This window comes from Engraulis encrasicolus, chromosome 19, assembly GCF_034702125.1.
Source record: "Engraulis encrasicolus isolate BLACKSEA-1 chromosome 19, IST_EnEncr_1.0, whole genome shotgun sequence".
Taxonomy (NCBI): domain Eukaryota; kingdom Metazoa; phylum Chordata; class Actinopteri; order Clupeiformes; family Engraulidae; genus Engraulis; species Engraulis encrasicolus.
The window spans coordinates 40,511,240-40,531,239 of NC_085875.1; the positions used below are offsets into that span (position 1 = coordinate 40,511,240).

The following is a 20,000-nucleotide window of genomic DNA, read 5'->3' on the forward strand; positions in this document are numbered from 1 at the left end:
ACACACACACACACATACAACATGTACAACCCCTACTACAACACACATCAACCCCAACTGCATATCAAAGACACACACACACAAACACACGCACGCACACACATACACACACACACCACACATAGACATCATTTATACACATGAGCATGTACACACACACACACACACACACACACACACACACACACACACACACACACACACACACACACACCGCTCCATTCACTGATGTACTAGTATAGCTGGATCAATATGTTCTTGTAACAAAAGGCTACTGAAAAACCATGTATAAAATTCACAGAAACATCAATAACAGAGATGCATCCATGCACAAAAGATCCGTTTTTCGTTTCCTAATACTATACATGTAAAAAATAGACATTGTGGACAAATGGACATTGATCCATCATTAATGCGGAAAACAGGCATGAGTCCATGTATGCATATATAGGGTCACACACACACACACACACACACACACACACACACACACACACACACACACACACACACACACACACACACACACACACACACACACACACACACACACACAACCAATATGCATGCAGGCCCATACCCTCATCTGCACACAGATCCAGGTGTCCTTACACCTACGTGCACCGCTCCCCTCCCCTGCCCACCTCTGGTTGGAAATGTCTTATGATTCACTGGAGCTGACCGGCCTCCACCCACGCATACGCACGCACACACACACACACACACACACACACACACACACACACACACACACACACACACACACACACACACACACACACACACACACACACACACACACACACACACACACACACACACACACACACACACACACACACAGTATCCACAGAATACGTACACTCAGTATGCAGAACCATACCACCATCCACACACACTATCTATATACATGCAGACCCATACCTACGTCTACACACTGGTGAGTTGATGGCTGATCGAAGCTACTCAGAAATTCTCCTCGTATACACACACACACACACACACACACACACACACACACACACACACACACACACACACACACACACACACACACACACACACACGCTCTCTCTCCTCTCTACCATCCACATGTAACACACCACCAGCCTACACGTCTCCTCCCCCTATTTATTAATACTGCGCGTGCCTCCTGTACGTATAAATAACATCAGGCCGCCACGCATTAGACCCAACACCTTGCATTCGGTCACACAAGGGCAGGCGATGTGTTAACACCCAGGCCACTCACCATCACCCACCCCCGATGGAGTATTAGACCCTCAGGCGAAGCAAGAAAGGTGGGATGGATGTGGATGGATGGATGGGTGTATGGGTGGATGGATGGGTGCAGCTTGGAGAATGGAGGATTCTTTTTCTCTTTGCTGGCTTTTTTTGGTGGGTGGTGGTTGGTGGTGCTCAACTCAGAAGAGAACATGGCAATCGGCTTTGCAAGAGACAGAGCTGGGAGAAGGCTGGTTGTAAGGTTTTGTGATGGCTCGTCTGAGCTATTTTCAACAGTTCCACAGTGCCCCCTGTTGTTGAAGAATAAGAAATACAACTGTTTTCTTGCTTGCCCATGACAAGGCGATGGGGGGAGATTTTGTGTTGTGCTGTAAGAAAGTCTGGAATCAACAAATCTGTGGTGGGAGACCGTGTCTAATGCCTACGTCCTGTTTACAATCCATGCCCATGAGACGTTTGGTGTTTGGAGCATACAGTTATATATACACACCATATGGCCATACTTTTTTAATTATTTTTTTATAATTAATTTAAAGAATGTGTTTGTGAGTCTGCCAACGTCATTGGGAAAAATAGAAAGAAGCGCAAGTACAACTGGCGTCAACTTAGCCAGCAGTGGTGTTATATAAACCCTTTTGTGTTTTTAATTGTTAGCGCAGCAATTAGAGTTCAGAAAAATATTATTCCAACGCAGTCAACATTTTCCAAAGAGCCGCAAAGCTGGTAAAACATTTTAGGGTCCAAATGGTGTAAAGTGGAGCGTTGGCGCTTATAAACGCTCTCTCGCCCTCTGTGTCCTCCCATGCCTCTCTCTCTCTCTCTCTCTCTCTCTCTCTCTCTCTCTCTCTCTCTCTCTGTATGTGCCTCTTTTTAGCACTGCCTCTCTTAGTACCTCACCATCTCTCATCTCTTTATCTCTTTCTCTCATTCTCTCTCTCCATCTATCTATCTCTCTCTCTCGCTCTCTCTCTCTCTATTTAGTTATACATCCTCCCCCTTTACTTGCTTGTTACCTCTCCAGTTCCTGGCCAGGGAGAGGGTCCGGCGATATGAGCGCATCCAGCTGGTGTTCTTGCCAGCAGTGTAGTAAATGAGTGATGCTGTGGGCTGACGTCGGCCTGCCTTGCTGCCAACACCCCTAACTGAAGCTCCTCTGATACACCCACGCCTAACATCCTGGGACTCAAGTTCCACTTAAAAAGCCTTTGACAAAGCAGTGGACTTTAAAGCCACACAAACACACACACTAACGAGGACAACAGAAGGTGTCATGCGGAGACATCTTCCAGCCCTGGTCTCTGTCTTTCTGTGTGTCACTGCTGTCATTTCTACCCCTTTATGTGCCACTGCTACTCTCTCCAGCCACTGGCACTGGCACTCAGATGGTGATCTTGCCAGCAGAGTGAAAGTGAGCAATGCTGAAGGCTGGCGTTGGGCTGCCCTGCTGCCAACTTCCCTGAATTTGAAGCGCGTCTGGTACACTCACGCTCAAACAACAAACTGCGAAAATGCATTTGGCAATGCAGTGAACTGTAAAACCCACAGAAAACAAAGACATTTGAAACAAGGAGAGTGTCTCAATCTGCCGAGGTGTGAGGGTGAGAGTCCTCCTCCAGTCTCTCTCTCGTCTTTCTCTCACTACTGTTATTTCTTCGCCATAACTGCACTCCCACTGCCCCACCCCTCCCAATGTCCTTTGCTGTTGTTCACTCTCCTGTTTAATGTTTCCTCTTGCCCTCACACATAACGCCCTCCCTCCCTTTCTTCTCCTCCCTTTCTTATCCCTTTCTCTCACTCTATACGGTACCTCTCTGTCTCTTCCTTTCTGTATTCTTTTCTCTCTTATTGTCTTATTCTTTCTCTTTATCTCTCTCTCTCTCTCTCTCTCTCTCTCTCTCTCTCTCTCTCTCTGTCTCCTTTTTCCCACCCCATCAGCAAGGCTGCCTCTGCTCCCCACCGCACCGCACTGCACCCCTCCCTTCCCCTGCTCCCCCCTGCTCACGAAAAAACAGCCGTTGGAATTGAGATAATAAACTCGGCACTGCCACGAGCCCTCCCTGTCTGGCTGCCAAAGGAATCTGCAAGTAATGCAAAGCAGGAGCCAGAGGAGAGGAGAGGAGAGTGGAGGGAACAGGGTGCGCAAAAAGGATGCTAAGAGGGGGGTAGAGGGGGAGGGAGAGAGAAAGAGAGAGAGAGAGAGAGAGAGAGAGAGAGAGAGAGGAGCACAGGAGGGTGAAAGAGAGGGTAGAGGCGGGTATTTTTTTCAATCACAAATCTTTTCTTCTTCTCTTCTTTTTTCCCCCTCCTCTCTGCTACCACCACCGCCCCTGGTACCACCCCCCCCCCATCCTCTCACCCCACCCCTACCCTGGCCCTGACTCTGGCTGAGTGAGAGTAACTCCCAGGCAGCAGCAGTGGGGCTGCAGACAGCTCAGCCAGCCCAGGCCAGTCCAGGCCAGATGTTGTCAATAAGAGGCTAAGAGGCTCTCTCGCTGTGAGAGACGGGTCCTCCTTTAATGCTCACCGATGGATGGGAGAAACAGATGCTGCCCGCCACACTCGTCTCTCCGTCTTTCTCTCTCTCTCCCTCTCTCCCACTCTCTCTGCGGTGTTCCTCAAGTCAAGTGATTCCCTCTGTCCTGTCCACAGTCCTGGGGAGGCGTGTTGCATTGTGTCACGCAATATTCAGAGATACACACACACACACACACACACACACACACACACACACACACACACACACACACACACACACACACACACACAACCCTTGAAGTTCTTACTGCTTGTCATAACTGTGCCTCAAATGTGAGTTCATAGTAGCCCAAACCAAACTCAATCTCAAACGTTTTAGACACTAACGTACCTACTTAGTCTTGAGTATAAAGTGGATATTACAAGTCTTCAGAAAGACAGTAATGACAGAAAGAATAAACATTTCATAATAAACAAATATAAATAGATAAAATGTTTAAACAAATATAGAAGTATAACCTGTAACATGTCCAATAAACTGTGTGTGTGTGCGTGTGTGTGCGTGCGTGCGTGCGTGCGTGCGTGCGTGTGTGCGTGTGTGCGTGTGTGCGTGTGTGCGTGTGTGCGTGTGCGTGTGTGCGTGTGCGCGTGTGCGCGTGTGCGCGTGCGCGCGTGTGTGTGTGTGTGTGTGTGTGTGAACCTCAAACCTCCAGCAGGAGGCTGAAGGGGACGCCATCCTGCCAGAGTGTCCCATCCAGCTGAATGGTGAGGCCTCCGCAGCTCCCCTGTACCACGGACCTCCGTTCCCCCCAGTGCCTGCTGCCCCTAGGCCCCTCACAGAGCCCGTCCTGGCAGTCATACACCAGCGGGAGACCCTGGAGAACCAGCTAGTTGAATGGTGAGATGTTGTGTGTACATAATTGTTTACATTGCATGTGTTTTTTTCTGAGCAGGAATTTCTTACCCCCACCAAAAATATATGTAAAACATCCCTGTTGACGTAGAAAATTGTAACACACAATTGCCCTTCGACAGTCACAGCCTTACTTACTGCACATTGCATTGCCTACTTACTGCACAAGTGGCATTGCCTAATGTGAAATATCCCGATCGTCATAGAAAGTGTAACACACATTGTGCTTTCTATATTTTGCTGGGAGAGAGGGTCTTTTTTGGCTTCGACAGTCTCACCCCTACTTAATGTACATTGCATAAATGACATGACTTTATACATTGTACACTAACGCCTTTAATTCAAAATGGCTTTTAATAAAACATAAGCCATGGGGCCTGACATAAGGCGTGCGGCATATTAAGTAGGGGTGGGTATTGGCAAAGGGTTTACGATTCGATGCGCATCACGATACACATGCCACGATGCGATTCTATCACGATGCATTGCGATTCATGTACTACTGTGATGCATTGCGATATTTACTTCAGTAAATGTGTAAAATACAGCTTATTTTTCAGTTGCTGTGTAGCTTTCATAAGTCAGTTCATTCTATTTAAGCATTTTATCATCTGGGAGAGAGCTTACATCACAACAGAAATATTACCTACTCTCTACTGAACAAAATCTACCCGTGGCAAATAGAATTTTATTGTTATCAAATAATCAATTGTTATGAATCCATGCAGTATATTGAGAAAATAAGTATCACGATACCTTGTCATGAATCGATGCATTGTATCATGGAAGTAAGTATTGCGATGCATCGATATGACGATTATTTTGCACACCCCTAATATTAAGGTAAATTTAACATTAGTTAGAAGATGGACATAATAAAAGGGAACAGAGAACATTGAAGCATTGAGTAATTTGCGAAATGTGCAAATATGACCTACTTGTCACATCTAAATTTGCTTTGGCTGGCTCTACAAAAAAAACTAAGTAGGTTCCATATTTTTTAAATGTCCTCTCTTATATTGCACTGTTTGTCAGATGCATTGGCCTACAAACCCCATAGTGAAATCATCGGATTTGCCTGTGGTGGTGATGGGCCCCCGTCTCACTGACACTATGCAATACATTGTTATCAGAAGAGCTTACAAATCATTGGTAGGGAGCTTCTTTCGGTCGTCCAATTAGGAGCTTATCTTGTTGCTTCCCGGCAACACCGCCTCTTAGAGTGTTTCTCCATGTGTCATCAGCTTTTGGCAAAGCTGTTATGAGTGCTCCATCAGGGATGCTCTAACTGTCTTTGTGTCTTTCATTGCTGCTAACACCCCCATTGCACTGCTCTTCACTCTTGCGCATAGTTGCATAGTTGGATGAACATGACTGACGATCAACACATATGCATGCACGAGCGCGCGCGGACACACACACACACACACACACACACACACACACACAGTTTGATTCGTTTATTTGGGAGGACCAATAATTATTGAGAAAACAATACAGTGCCCCAAACAATGTTAAAGAAGCAATAATGTGTCTTTTACATAAATACCAAAATGATAGTGGTCTACAGCCTCTTCAAGGATACAAGTGGCATCTCCTTCTCCATATATGCAAACTGCCTATAACTGCAGAAAGTGAGCAATACTTAGCTAGCTGCTTTGCTTTTTTTCTTATTTAGGCCGGCTATTTGCAGACTTCTCACACACAGCCTATGAACATGACCTAGGCTAACATAGATGAGTACCACCATGTTTTGTAGCCACACACACACACACACACACACACACACACACACACACACACACACACACACACACACACACACACACACACACAAACAAAACAATATCTATCTTGATGGTAGAGGAGCCTGTTCGGCAATCCAAAGGCTGCAGGTTCGAGCCCCGCTCTGCCTAACCCCATACAGCAGATGTGTCCTTTAGCAAGATACTTAACCCCAAGTTGCTCCTGGTGGCAGGGTGGTGTATCAGCCACGGCCACCGTTGTGTGAATGTGAGTGTGAATAGGTGAATGTGAGGCTTATAATGTAATAGCGCTTTGAGTGCTCGAAGAAGTGGAAAGGCGCTATAGAAAAGCAGTCCATTTACAATTTAGTCCATTTACAATCAAACCCAGAGACCTACTTCAGAATGTGTACCTTACAAGCACATAAGGCATGTCAATATACCTGGCCCATTCTCTTTGTCTTCTCTTTACACGCATGCAGACACTCACACACAAACCAGTATCGATCTTACAATGTCAGCCGGATACGTACATCAGAAAAGCTCACATGTCGACACAGTACCTGACCCATTGTCTCTGTCTTTTGACCACCAGGGTGGAACAACAGGTTATGGCGCGCGTCATCGCTGACATGTTTGCGCGGAGACCCCCAGGTGACCCAACCCACCAATCAGAGCCGCAGGAGAGTGAGGCCTCCGAAACAGGTGACTAATGCAAATGGAATCTGCTGACAATTACGGTAACTTGTACTGTATATATAAATTTCACACATTTTAAAATTATTTTTTTAAAGGTACAGTATGTAATATTGTTAGCAGTTTATTTCCAGAACCCACGCTGCTCATTCACACGTGTTTCCTTTTCACGAATTCTTACCACCTCCATCAAATTCTAAGTATTCATTATGACTTGGAAAATTTGTCTTTTCATACATGAAAAGTTGTTTCTTGACTTTATTGGTGGTCAAGATTAAGACTGGACGAGCGAGATTAGGCAGGGTTAGGATTTGTCCCGGGCCAGACTGGAACCTGGGTCCCCATGGGCATGCAAGCCTGCATGCGCAGGGTGGAGGGGGTTGGGGTGGTGGTGGGGCTTAGCGTGCTGCGCCACAGTGTCCCCACTCAAACTTTTAATTGAAGCACACAGCCCGTAGCTCTCACAAAGACTCTCTGACTGTGACACTACATTATTTGTTTACATAGTCAAGTGTTAAATGAATACAGAATGCCGTGTGCATATAATTACGCACTTTAGATTGGATATCAAATCTGTCTTAATGTAATCCGACATTTTGTTTTGTTTTAGCCGCATCGGGCCAAATAATTTCTGGCAGCAATTTTCGATTAGTCGCAGCGTAAAGATTTATGAGTCGAGGCGAGGTTCAGCAGTAATGGCTGATCCGTAGGCACACGGCACCCGCTAACGCATGTTCCACTTATGACTCGACAAGATTATTAAATTGAGTTTAGCTCTTAATGAGGGGGAAAGGGGGATGCAAAGGGATGCAGAGGGATGCGGGCAGGATGATCATGCAGAGAGAGACGGAGAGAGGGATCGTGAAAGGAGGATGGAAAGGACGAGTGGAAACAAGATAGAGAGAGCGGAAAGAGAGATAGAATAAGAGGAGTGCGTGCCAGGGGAAGTTCCGTTGGCAGGTCTCTCTCTCTTTCTCTCTCTCTCTCTCTCTCTCTCTCTCTCTCTCTCTCTCTCTCTCTCTCTCTCTCTCTCTCTCTCTCTCTCTGTAAGCCTCACACTCCTCTCTGAACTATTGACTCATAGTTAATTCTGCCCATGCCAGCACTGCTCTGTCAGACGTGTCAGCAGGACTTGGGCTTGCAGTTTCCTCATTAAGCCCTGATTGCCGCTGCGCCGTGATGGATCTGAGAGCTCCAGAGCCGTAATGGAGGCTGTGCACAGTCACCGGCCCATTAATCCGCCACCGCTCCTTCGCTCCACGCTCTTGCTCTCTCTCTCTCTCTCTCGCTCTCTCTCGCGCTCTCTGTCTTTCCTTTTTGCCCTCCTACTCCTCTCTTCCTCCACTGCTTTCTCTTCCCCTCTTCCCTCCCTCCGCGTAATAGAAAGATCAATGGTGTATCACATTTGCAGAGGAGGCTACAAGGCCGCGATCAAGCCAGCGGGTCGCTGTCAGCACTTTTCCGCTTTTTCACTTTTCAATTCTCTGTCTCTCTTTCCCTCTCTCTCTCTCTATCTCTCACTCACTCTTCCTTTTATCCTTTGTCTCTGTCTTCCCTCTGTAAACAGCTTGCATCTTACTCACTCCTGGTTAAAAAAGAGTGTGTTGGCAGAAAAGAAGATAAAAAAAACTCTGTTGTTTGTGTGTTTACGGTGCTGTTCTGGGTTTGTGTTTTGTGAAGCTGAGCATGATCCAGCAATTTATAATCCTGTCGGTCACCTAAAGGGAAGAAGGAAGTTTAGAGTTTTGAGGTAGTTAGAAGAATGCAACTGTCATGTTCTTTCCTCCCCTTTATAGATGAAGAGCCTGTTCTGTGTGAGTCAGCGATTCTGGTGCTGTCTTCCACTGTCTGCCTTTCTGTCCCTAGCCTTCCAGACACCACCTCAGAACATTACTGTGATTTCCTATGTTCCTCGCATGTTCTTTTTCTGTGCACACAAACAATTGAAATTGTTCACATACTTCACATACTACATACTGCCCCATTTATAGGGTACTATGTTGGGCCAAGGCCTCAGTTTGCCAAAAGTGCAACATGATGCACAATTCGTGCAGCTGGCCTCGTTTAATCTAGCTCCATTCGGCACTCCAGTCATAGATCACTCCGGTCTCTTGCTGTTCCTCACATCTGTTGCACCTGCCGAACGTAGCTATGATGGACAACAGCTCCCGAACTTCCCCATCCTTCCTTGTCATCATGAGCGGAGAATGGTGTGGTGTGGTCTAGACTAGAGAAGGTTATAAGTTGTCTGGAAACTAGACAACCAGAAGGAGGTGTATGTTCTTGGATAAGGAACGATGTGTTTTATGGCACTGAGAAGTCCAGTTGCTTACACAAACCAAAGTCTAAGAATAATGTGAACTTCAAGAATGACAGACATTTCTCAGTTGTGCTCTTCCTTCATTATGGAGTCTATAATGGCTATTCTCTATAGACAATTCTGAATTGCACAGACATTTAAACACTTTCAATTTTGCACACCTGAGAAATTTCATTGACCCATTTCTCTCTCTGAGATTAACATTCTTTTGTTCAGACCTACTATAACGCTTACTTCTTAGGCACAATGACAACATGCAGAGCAGAGGAGCCATTGTCATGTCTTTGAAGTTTATAGCCCATCCATATGAGGCTTGTTACATGTCTAGCTAAGCTTTATTGTATATCATTCTGTATACTGTATAAGGCAGATATGCAGTATTACTATATTGGTAACACTTTATTTTAGGGATACAGCTATTAGCACTAATACATACAATGTTCCTGTATAAGTAACTTGTAAGGCATGTACAAAGCAAAATCAAACATTTGTTAGGCATGTATTCGCAAATGTCTTGTTCATGCACAATAAAGGATTTATTACCAATTTAACCTTAGTAAGGAACTAGTCGGCCTTAGCGTTTGCTTAGTACATGCCTTACAAGTTACTTATGCAGGCATTAACATTGTATGTATTAGTGCTAATAGATGTATCCCTAAAATAAAGTGTTACCACGATATTTAGTATAGTAGATATGCAATATTACTATATTTACTATATTTACTATATACTTCATCTCTCTCTCTCTCTCTCTCTCTCTCTCTCTCTCTCTCTCTCTCTCTCTCTCTCTCTCTCTCTCTCTCTCTCTCTCTCTCTCTCTCTCTCTCTCTCTCTCTCTCTCTCTCTCTCTCTCTCTCTATCTCTATCTCTCTCTCTCCCCCCCCTCTCTCCATCAGGTGCGGTGTCCAGTAGTAGTCTGGCCCTGCAGCTCCTGATGGAGGATGGGAGGCCGGTGGATGCTGCTCTGCTGCGGCGCTGTGTGGAGGAGGTGCTGGCGGAGACCGTCAGTGGCATGCTGGGAGAAAGGGAGAGGGAGAGCCAGCTGCAGCTTCAGCCTGTTTCAAGCACACAGCAGCAGCCTGCAGCAGAGGTATAGACTACTCGCACGTTTACCGTACACACACACACACACACACACACACACACACACACACACACACACACACACACACACACACACACACACACACACACACACACACACACACACACACACAGAAAATGAACCTAAATGCCAAAGTCTTCCCCTGCCAGAACCAAGACTTTTTTCATTATCTCTCCACCTAGGTTCTAACTTTGCTATCGGCTCATTGATATATCTTGTGTAATGTTACAAGACATACCGTATCACTGGTTGATGGTGGCTGTCCTCACTAGGTCTTTGTCTTCTTTATGTCAATTGCCATGTCCATGTTACAAAGCCAGCCTCAGACACCAGTGCCAAGGCCATAGACAGACAGAAATGATTAAATGGGTGGGCCTAGGGCAGAGTATATGGGTTATGTGTTGTTATTTTAACAGTCAGCCAGATAAATGTGGGCCCCCTTGGTTGGGTGGGTTTGATTGAAAACATGGATGGGCACACACAGGGCCATGCGTTATTATTATTACACCGGAATGTTTGTGTCTTAGAAACACATGGGTTGCCATGGTTACACAATATATTGCTTTATTCTTCTAGCCAGTGTCTCTTCATCCTGCAGCTGCTCCTTTCCTGGAAGAATTTCAGAACGTTATTAGAGCTGGGTACCTGGGAGAGAGGGTACTCTATATTTCCTGGAATAATATCTCTCCATTGTTCAGCTAAACTTGGTAGGGCTTGGAGGAGTGCTAAGGCTGCTGACAACAGTGCCAAGTGTTTAAGTGACTGCTTGATCAGTGACTTATACTAAATATGTAATAAATGGACTTAAGGAAAAGGTGGCAGCACACCAGTTCCGACAAAGTGCAGAGCACCACTTTACCAACATTCCACTGTTTTCAATTCGGCCCTGCACACAGGCGCCGATGTCCGCCGACGTCTGCTGTGATTACAATTGATCTGTATTTCTGTTGGAACAGAATGTCCATTGTGGAATAAACCTGCTGCTGTGCTTGTGTGCTTCATAAAGTGCTCCACCAGTGTGGGCCTTCCAAAATTGTCGAATCCAACATTGCTCCATAATTGAACTGTCTGAACCAGCCTTGTGTACCGACATGTTCTGTATATTGAGTACAGTGGGCCTTATTGGACATGGGCTACGTTTACATGATGGTTTTAATTCCAAATTAAATGTTCAGAATTAAATAGCTCCGTTGAGTTTACATTGCACTTTCATTTAATTCTGAATTGTGAAGTGTTTACATGATGTGTGTTCAACGTGTTTTCAAAGCGGTTTTCAGTTTTATTCAGAATTAAATTGAGTATAATAAGGATTGAAATGTCCCATGCAACCGAGGCCATGGAAAATGTGTGTATTTGACAAATGTTTCTTTCTTCCCTTTTGCAGGAGTCTGTGGTCCCCACCCCAGTGCCCACCCCGGTGCCAACCCCTGAGCCCAGCATGAGGCAGAGTCCTCCCCCTGGCAGCGCCCACCAGTCCCCTCTGGACACCCCCCAGGCCTCAGAGCAGGGATCCCCCCAGCGCTCACCTCGAGAGGAACCGGAACCTCCCCAGCTCATCGCACCAGGTCAGAGGAACCACTGATACAGAGACACATACGCATGTTCATATTCCAACACGCACACACACACACACACACATACGCATGTTCATATTCCAACACGCACACACACACACACACACATACGCATGTTCATATTCCAACACGCACACACACACACACGCATATTCATATTTGAACATACACACATACATGTACATACATTCATTTGTACACACACACTCAGACGCACACACACACACACACACACACACACACACACACACACACACACACACACACACACACACACACACACACACACACACACACACACACACACACACACACACACACACACACACACACACACACACTAACTGACACAAACACATACATATTGACAGACACAAACGCATTCCTATTGACTGACACAAAAACCCGAGCATACCATCACCTCGGTTTGGAATGGCAGAAAAGTATTAGTGTCATACTCAGAGACATCCGAGACACATGGCAAAGCATATTGATTCTTCATATGTTGTCTTAGGCCATAGAATACCATACATGGTGTGGATATACATCCCAAACACACTCCCAAGCCCCCAGTGTTTAGGCTACTGGGAGAGAGAGCTGCGGAGCTGGGAATGGAATGTGCTTCTCAGAGCTCCTACTCAGAGTACAGTACATAATTGAAACAGACAGCTGTTGTTATTTCTTTATACTTAACTATGAACACGAAAAACATTAAATATTGTCTTAATTGTCAAAGGTAATTTAATTTAATGTCTTGGCAGGGGAAATGGACGGTTGTGAGGCACTCAAGTAACCATTAACATAACAAACAAACAACTTAACAGACAATTGACAAGTAACCATTAACATAACAAACAACAACTTAACAGACAAAAAAAAACACTTGCTTACAGACAGATAAACAAACACATTATCATTATCAAAAACATAACCGCAGAGGTTATGATGTTGAAATGTATTAGGTGAGGAACAAATTGCCTATCAATCTCAGGTAGCCCAGTTGCTTACAGTACAACTAAACTTTTTCGACTATCACATGACCTTTATGATTAGACTATTATTGCATATAGGTAATAATAATCATGTGTACAATGTTTTTAATATTTGTGTTTGTGTACTCCAGAGGTGGAACTTCCTCCTGTGGCCACACCCACCACCACTCCTGTCCAGTCACCTCCCAGGTTGGCCACCCCGTCCCCGCCCCCATTGGCCCCTGTGCTGACCAACCCCTGGGGAGATGCAGAGCTGCCATTGAAAGAGGAGGAGCCTCACAGCGAGGAGGAGGAGCCACAGCCCGCCTCGCCAGTGTGAGTGACAGCCTTCATTTTAAAGGGCCTTTGAGCAGATGGTTCCGTTGAAATTACACAGATATACTATTGTATGTATATGGTCAGTGATGGCTACTGAATAGGCAGATATGCTTGCTGTAGGATACGTGTGTCCATGCACAAACATGCCATGCGTATTTTATGTCAATTTTGTGCAAGGTAGAGCACCAGACAAAAGGTACGTAGACTAATGCATATGGTGCAATATTGACAGTGCCGTCAAGGGCAATAATCCGAACTTCTATGTTGAGATCACAGAAGAGTCTTGCATAGCATAGCTCTTTTGCAAGTTGTATGTGCACTCTGTCGCACTTGGTTGCGTACGTAATTTTAGTCACACAGCAGACATGGCCTCGGTCATAGGCAGTGTAAAGACCCAAGCAGTGTTGTGTGCAGTTGTTCTCTGGATCCACAGCTCCCCCTGCTGTTCATCCCAGTGAACTGCTTACTTACAACATCACTGGCCTGTGTCCTGGTGAGATTTGTCTTTTTGTCTCCTTTTTTCCTGGAGAAACCATGATGTGCATTCAAATGATCACCTGGAACAAGCCAGCAGGTATCGACCGGGCCCAGCCTTTGTTTTCCAGATGTGCTGACTTGCACAAGACCGCATTAGTATAGAACACACTTTGACTTGACTAATATCTGAAAAGGGGGAGGCAAAGGATGAGGGGGAGTTATCGATGCAGACAGGCACACGTACGCTCCGTCCTGCTAAATAGATACCAGGAGACATCAAGATGCCAATGCTGTAGGTTGTACACATTTTCAATATGACATGTCGAATCATGTCTTCCTTCCCTCGCCCTCATATTGACTTTTCGTTCATCTGCTCGACTCTTCCTGCTTACACAGAGAGTTAAGCGTTAGGGGGTAAACTTTAATCTCAACTGACTTGTCAGTCTGCTGTCAATAAAAGTGCAATCGTAAACTTAATGCAGTCAAGAGCTTCACTGGAGGAGTTTTAGTGTCCGATACGTTCAGTCACACCTGACATTCAGCATTTAGCCGTCTTTTCCTTCAATGTTGAATAAATACTTATTTAGTATATTCTATATGCAAAGAGCAGCATTAGGTTTAACTTATTTGTTCACCTGTGAATTTTTTAATCTGTGCATCACTTTTTATATCGTCGGGGATGTAATGGTTTTGCGTGCGCCGCCGCGTAAGGTCTTTCGTGTTAACGCGATAACTTTTGAACGGATGTTTGGATTTGTCCCAGATTTTTTGGGTGAATGCTCTAGGGCAGGTTCATGAACTGATTCGAGTTTGGAGGTCAACATTTTCAAGATGGCTGAATTCAAGATGGCCGAATTTTTGTTTGGCCCATAACTTCTGACTGGGTGGTTGGATTTCTCCCAGATTTGGTGTGTTAATGTTCTATGGTAGGTTCATGAACTTATTCGAGTTTGGAGGCCAACACTTTCAAGATGGCTGAATTCAAGATGGCTGAATTCAAGATGGCCGAATTTTTGTTTGGCTCATAACTTCTGACCAGTCGGATGGATTTGTCCCAGATTTGGTGTGTTAATGCTCTAGGGTAGGTTCATGAACTGATTTTAAGTTTGGAGGTCAACAGTTTCAAAATGGCGGAATTTTTATTTGGCCCATAACTTCTGACTGGGTGGATTGATTTGCCCGGTACTACCTTATTTTAACAGTTCACCATTGTGAATCTACCATATTAGGTACAGTGTAACGATATTTAATACCATGTAATACTAGTGTAATACCAGTGTAACAATATGCAATACCAGGTACAGTGTAATAACCAGTGTACAATATTTATACCATGTAATACTAGTGTAATACCAGTGTAACAATATGCAATACCATGTAATACCACTTACACAAAAATACATGATGTAGTACAAAATTGGTACATGGTGTTACACTGGTATTACATGGTATTAAATATTGTTACAATGGTTATTACACTGTACCTAATGTGGTATATTCACTGTAATAGTGAACCATTAAAACAGTGTTACCATTTGCCCCATGTTTTGCTTCATGTTCACAATAGTCATTTGGTTTTAAGCCTATGCACGTCATTGATCTATGTATAGATATTAAATATATTTCTTTAATATTTTGTATTTATCATATACGTTTATGAAAAGGTGGACGGGAGTGGTAGGAATGATGGGGGACTGGAAGCGTTGCGTTCCGAGGATATACCTTAAGCAGTTGGATGCGACTGCACAGGCAGTCTAGTTTTGAGTTTGTAATGCCAATTCATCATCTCAGTGCAAAGGTGTGTCAATGTCAAAGCCAATATAATATTAATGTAACAACAGAGTAAAGAAACCATAAATAGGCTGATGGTTTTGACAATTATTTTAAAAGAACAATAAACCTACCAGTACATTCTTCTTCTCTTAATTACTCAATTCTTCTCTTAACTTTTTTTTTGAATATTTGCCCTCTCTCTCTCTCTCTCTCTCTCTCTCTCTCTCTCTCTCTCTCTCTCTCTCTCTCGTCTCTCATCCCTGTCTTCTTATTGTCTTCCCCTCCTCACAGCATCATGTCTGTGGCCAGAGAAGAGGACACCATCCTGCCATCCCCTCCTCCAGCCAAACCCCAGACTCCTCCTCCTCCTCCACCTCCTGCTGTGTCCGTGCCGAGGGAGCCCTCTCCACCTCCACCTCCTGCTCCTGCACCTGCACCTCCTTCTCCCCTCTCCCCCTCCTCCACCGAGGACAGCAGCTCCGGCTCTGGACACTCCCTGACGGAGACGGAAGCCGTGGCCAGGCACATCTCCGAGGGAGAGCTGCTGCTTAGCTTCTCTCACTTAGCAGCGGCTAGAGGTATACATGCATGTCGGGGGCATAGGAGTTGGCCTAAAATGTTTACAGTACAGCCACAATGGTACTTTATGCCTTGGGCCTGCGCCAAGATATCAAGCTCAGCTCAGTTGTCGTTACTTAGCCAATATACAGTTCTGTACATGCATGTACTGTAATAGGAAAGGCCATACAATTTGGCCCTAAAATCTATATAGCCATAGATGTGCTATATCAACATAATATATCAAATTGCATGTCTGGCTGTATGGTTGTCTGGCCATTTGTCTGGCTGTCTGTCTGTCTGTCTGTCTGTCTGTCTGTCTGTCTGTCTGTCTGTCTGTCTGTCTGTCTGTCTGTCTGACTGACTGACTGACTGACTGACTGACTGAGTCGCTGGAGGAAGGTCTTTGCTACACCGACTTGTTAATCTGGCCCACCCAGTCTTTCTGCTCGATTGACTGAACCTATGCATATTTTGGCCTGGCACGCTGTTGTTTTTTTTTTTTTTTTTGGCCCACTCATTTTATGGTCTTTGGCAAGGCCCCATGTGCAGCGTACTCTTATTTATACAGTACTGCAGGGTATCATGAGTAGTTTACCTTCTTCTGTACACCTGTGTGTAGGTATGCTTGGGGTGGCAACATATAAAAAACTCTGATTCTGTGTCATGTAGCTGTGATTGGATGTACAACTACAGTATGCATCTACATGCATTAGGCATGCAGCTCAAACAGTAAAGCGTTTGAACAAGTAAGAGTATGAATTTGTACGTTGCGCATGAAGTAGAAATCCTTTCTCTCCACCTTCATGATCAGTTTTGACAACAATTAAAACAACTTCCTGTTTCATTTTCAGACAGTTGTTCTGCACCTGTAGAATAGTTGGATAACATTTAAGATATTTGTAAATAAATACTGTGTGTAGAGTGTTAAGGTTTCCAGAGATGTCAAATGTGTCTATGAAAATAATTTACTGTGTAATCGATCACTCATGGAAGGAAGTTTTTTTTATACTTAAGCCATGGGTAGCCCTAGTAATATATGCATACGTATGTATGGGTTGGTTCTGTTTGCCATCTAAGGGGAAAAGACTACTATGTGCTAACTCGTTGATGGACCTCCATCTCTCCCACAGCTCTGGAGGAGGAGGGCCTGATTTTACCCGACCTGAATGCCAGTCTGTCCAGCTCTCTCCTGGGAGTACAGGACATGGTGAGTGGGCCTTTTCATTCAGCACAGAGTGCAGCTGGGCTAATCGCTGTTGATGTAGACTTGCCAAGCGGAGCTATGATGGATGTTTCACAGTGTTTTCCTGTATTAGTCATGAATACACAAACAAGCAAGTGAGCGCTAGATTTTCACCAGGTCATCGGGTTTTTGGTATGCTCAAAGGGTCTCGCGTGGTCTGCAGTGCAGTGAAGCACTACGTTTTTGGAACTGAGTGACTTCGTAACATCATTTGTCACACTTTGTTGTGACATTTTGTGTCATTTTATGATGTTTGCCGATATGCTGTTCGCTGTGCTCACAAAAAACACTCTGCTGCAGACATGATTGATTTTCTGATGAAAGACAACTGTATAAGCTCTTTTGAAGATGTAGTCATAGTGATAGTTTATTAAATGCAAAGGAGATGTCAGTGTCCAGCTGCAGGCGTGTACATGAAAACAATACTGTGATTTGACACCATTTTGCTTCTATGTTACTATAGCTGAAGTGGATGTTTCTTCTTTCTTGTGTTGTGTGTTAAGGACTATGACCCGCCTAGCGAGGGTCAGGTGATCCTGCGACCCCACCGGCGCTCTCATCAGCCAGACCCCATGCTGACGCTGCTGGCCCGGATGGAGCAAGGTCCACCCATACCACAGCACACTGAGGTAACGCCTACCTTACAGTCTAGCCTATTCACTCTATATGACCTTGGAGCTGCTCGGAAGCAGCTGAGTTGACTTGTTTTTATGTCGGAGCCTGAAACGGACAAGGGTTTTGTACACATAGTGGACAGCAGATACAGTAACCTAGACAAATTGTTCCTTGGCACGGTGTGTATTATTTCACCGGCACTAGGATTGAGTCATGTGTCATGTTGTGTTGAACCATACAGCACAGCACTGAAGTAATATCAAAACTTGAGCCCATTCTGATTACAACCCCAGTGCTGAGAGAGTTCTGACTAGGGCTCTGGCAAGGAAGCCACTTTTTTTCCCTGACCTTTTCTTTTACACATACAGCAATTGCACATTAAACACATTTCTGGACACATCTACGATAACCATGATTGCTAGTTGGCCGATCCGTGCATGATGTTATGTGCAATTGTGCGTTATGTAAATCCATATTTGGAAAATGTCTGGCTTATTTTGCTTTTATTTGAATAGAACAGTACAGACAAATTGGAGGTGAGTGAGAGAAACAGGAAAATCACCTTAGGTTACACTGACATCTACGTACATGCCAAATAATGAGGTGAAGAGATTAACCTTTTTATTACATAATGTATTACATATGTTTTGTGATATCCCTTTGAAATACACAGTTGACCCCAGAGATGTTTCTTAGAAATGTATAGGGTTGACGCCTTGTCTATGTACTTACTTAGCAACATACAATGGTTTCATCATGATTTGAGGATCTTGTTTGGCGGGTCCGCTCTTTTCCACCAGGGGGCAGTAGAATTACATGGAAAAATGTTGTCTCATGATGGACTCATTGTGCACACGTGTGGCCATTAAAACCTATGGTCATTTGAATGTCATTTTGAAACCACAGACAACTGAACACACTCAAGCAATGAGAAAGACTCCAAGAACAAGGCTCTATAAGAATGATAGCATGAAAAACGATAAATCTTCTACCTTTATTTTAGTATCTGCTTCCAAAAAAAGAGAGATTTAGATGTACTTAAAATACTGTAGTTCTTATCTCTACAACTTAATGGAGTGCCTTGCTGATTGCTAGCGTCATACATACTGCAGACCACAGTGAGTCAGCAGACAATGCTGGGCGCCATATTCACTGCTAGACTGGTGATGCAGAACAGCTGTTGATTTAAGGCTAGATGACACATATGAGATACTCAGTGGATGCTTCTCACTCCCCTTCTCCTGAAAAAAGACACACAATGTACAGTATGCACTTAGTTACAAAAAAGCTGATATTGGGTGTTGACGTGTAAAAGAAGGAAACTTGAAAGAAACACATATATTTAATTAACATCAACATAAAAGTATGTTGTAGGTAATGTCCATTTGATAATGATGCTGATTCATTGCGACTTCTCAGCCCGGTCTCCTGTGCCTCTCTCTTCACATGCCCTAACTGTACTTTTCTGTTCTTGTTGTGCCTCTGTGCTTTTGCCTATCTCTCTGTCACCCTCACTCTGTCTTCCTTTCTTTCTGTCTGCCTTTCTGTGTGCGCGTGTGTGTGTGTGTATGCGTGCGCGCGTGCGCATGCGTACATGTGTGTCTGTATGTGTGTGCGTGTGCGTGTGCGTGTGCGTGTGTGTGTGTGTGTGTGTGTGTGTGTGTGTGTGTGTGTGTGTGTGTGTGTGTGTGTGTGTGTGTGTGTGTGTGTGTGTGTGTGTGTGTGTGTGTGTGTGTGTGTGTGTACGTGCACGTGTCTGTGTGTGCATGTGTTTCTTCATTCAGCAGAGGTCGTGGGAGGAGGGCAGCAGTGCAGGCGAGGTGAGCGAGGGCCAGAGACCTCTCCTGCCAGCCCAGGGAGAGAGCCTGATGACTGGGCACACGCTGCTGCAGCCTGCTGGACACTACAGCACACACATGGGGCCTGGACACACAGCCATGGAGCCTGG

The 20,000-nt window shown here is 44.8% G+C and overlaps 1 protein-coding gene across 4 annotated transcripts in view; it reads left to right on the forward strand.

Annotated features, from left to right (window-relative positions):
• kiaa0586 (KIAA0586 ortholog) overlaps positions 1-20,000 on the forward strand; it is a 197,938-nt gene that overhangs the window by 125,571 nt on the left and 52,367 nt on the right. For 2 of the 4 annotated variants that reach the window (XM_063184404.1, XM_063184407.1), the window contains 9 exons: positions 4,434-4,618; positions 6,974-7,083; positions 10,291-10,484; positions 11,884-12,064; positions 13,197-13,380; positions 15,925-16,211; positions 17,325-17,401; positions 17,941-18,066; positions 19,837-20,000. The exon at positions 19,837-20,000 is cut by the window's right edge and continues 71 nt beyond it. In XM_063184404.1, the coding sequence (XP_063040474.1) occupies positions 4,434-4,618; positions 6,974-7,083; positions 10,291-10,484; positions 11,884-12,064; positions 13,197-13,380; positions 15,925-16,211; positions 17,325-17,401; positions 17,941-18,066; positions 19,837-20,000 (1,508 nt within the window). The remainder of the gene's footprint in view (positions 1-4,433; positions 4,619-6,973; positions 7,084-10,290; positions 10,485-11,883; positions 12,065-13,196; positions 13,381-15,924; positions 16,212-17,324; positions 17,402-17,940; positions 18,067-19,836) is intronic. The other 2 variants (XM_063184406.1, XM_063184405.1) reach the window with 2 other exon arrangements.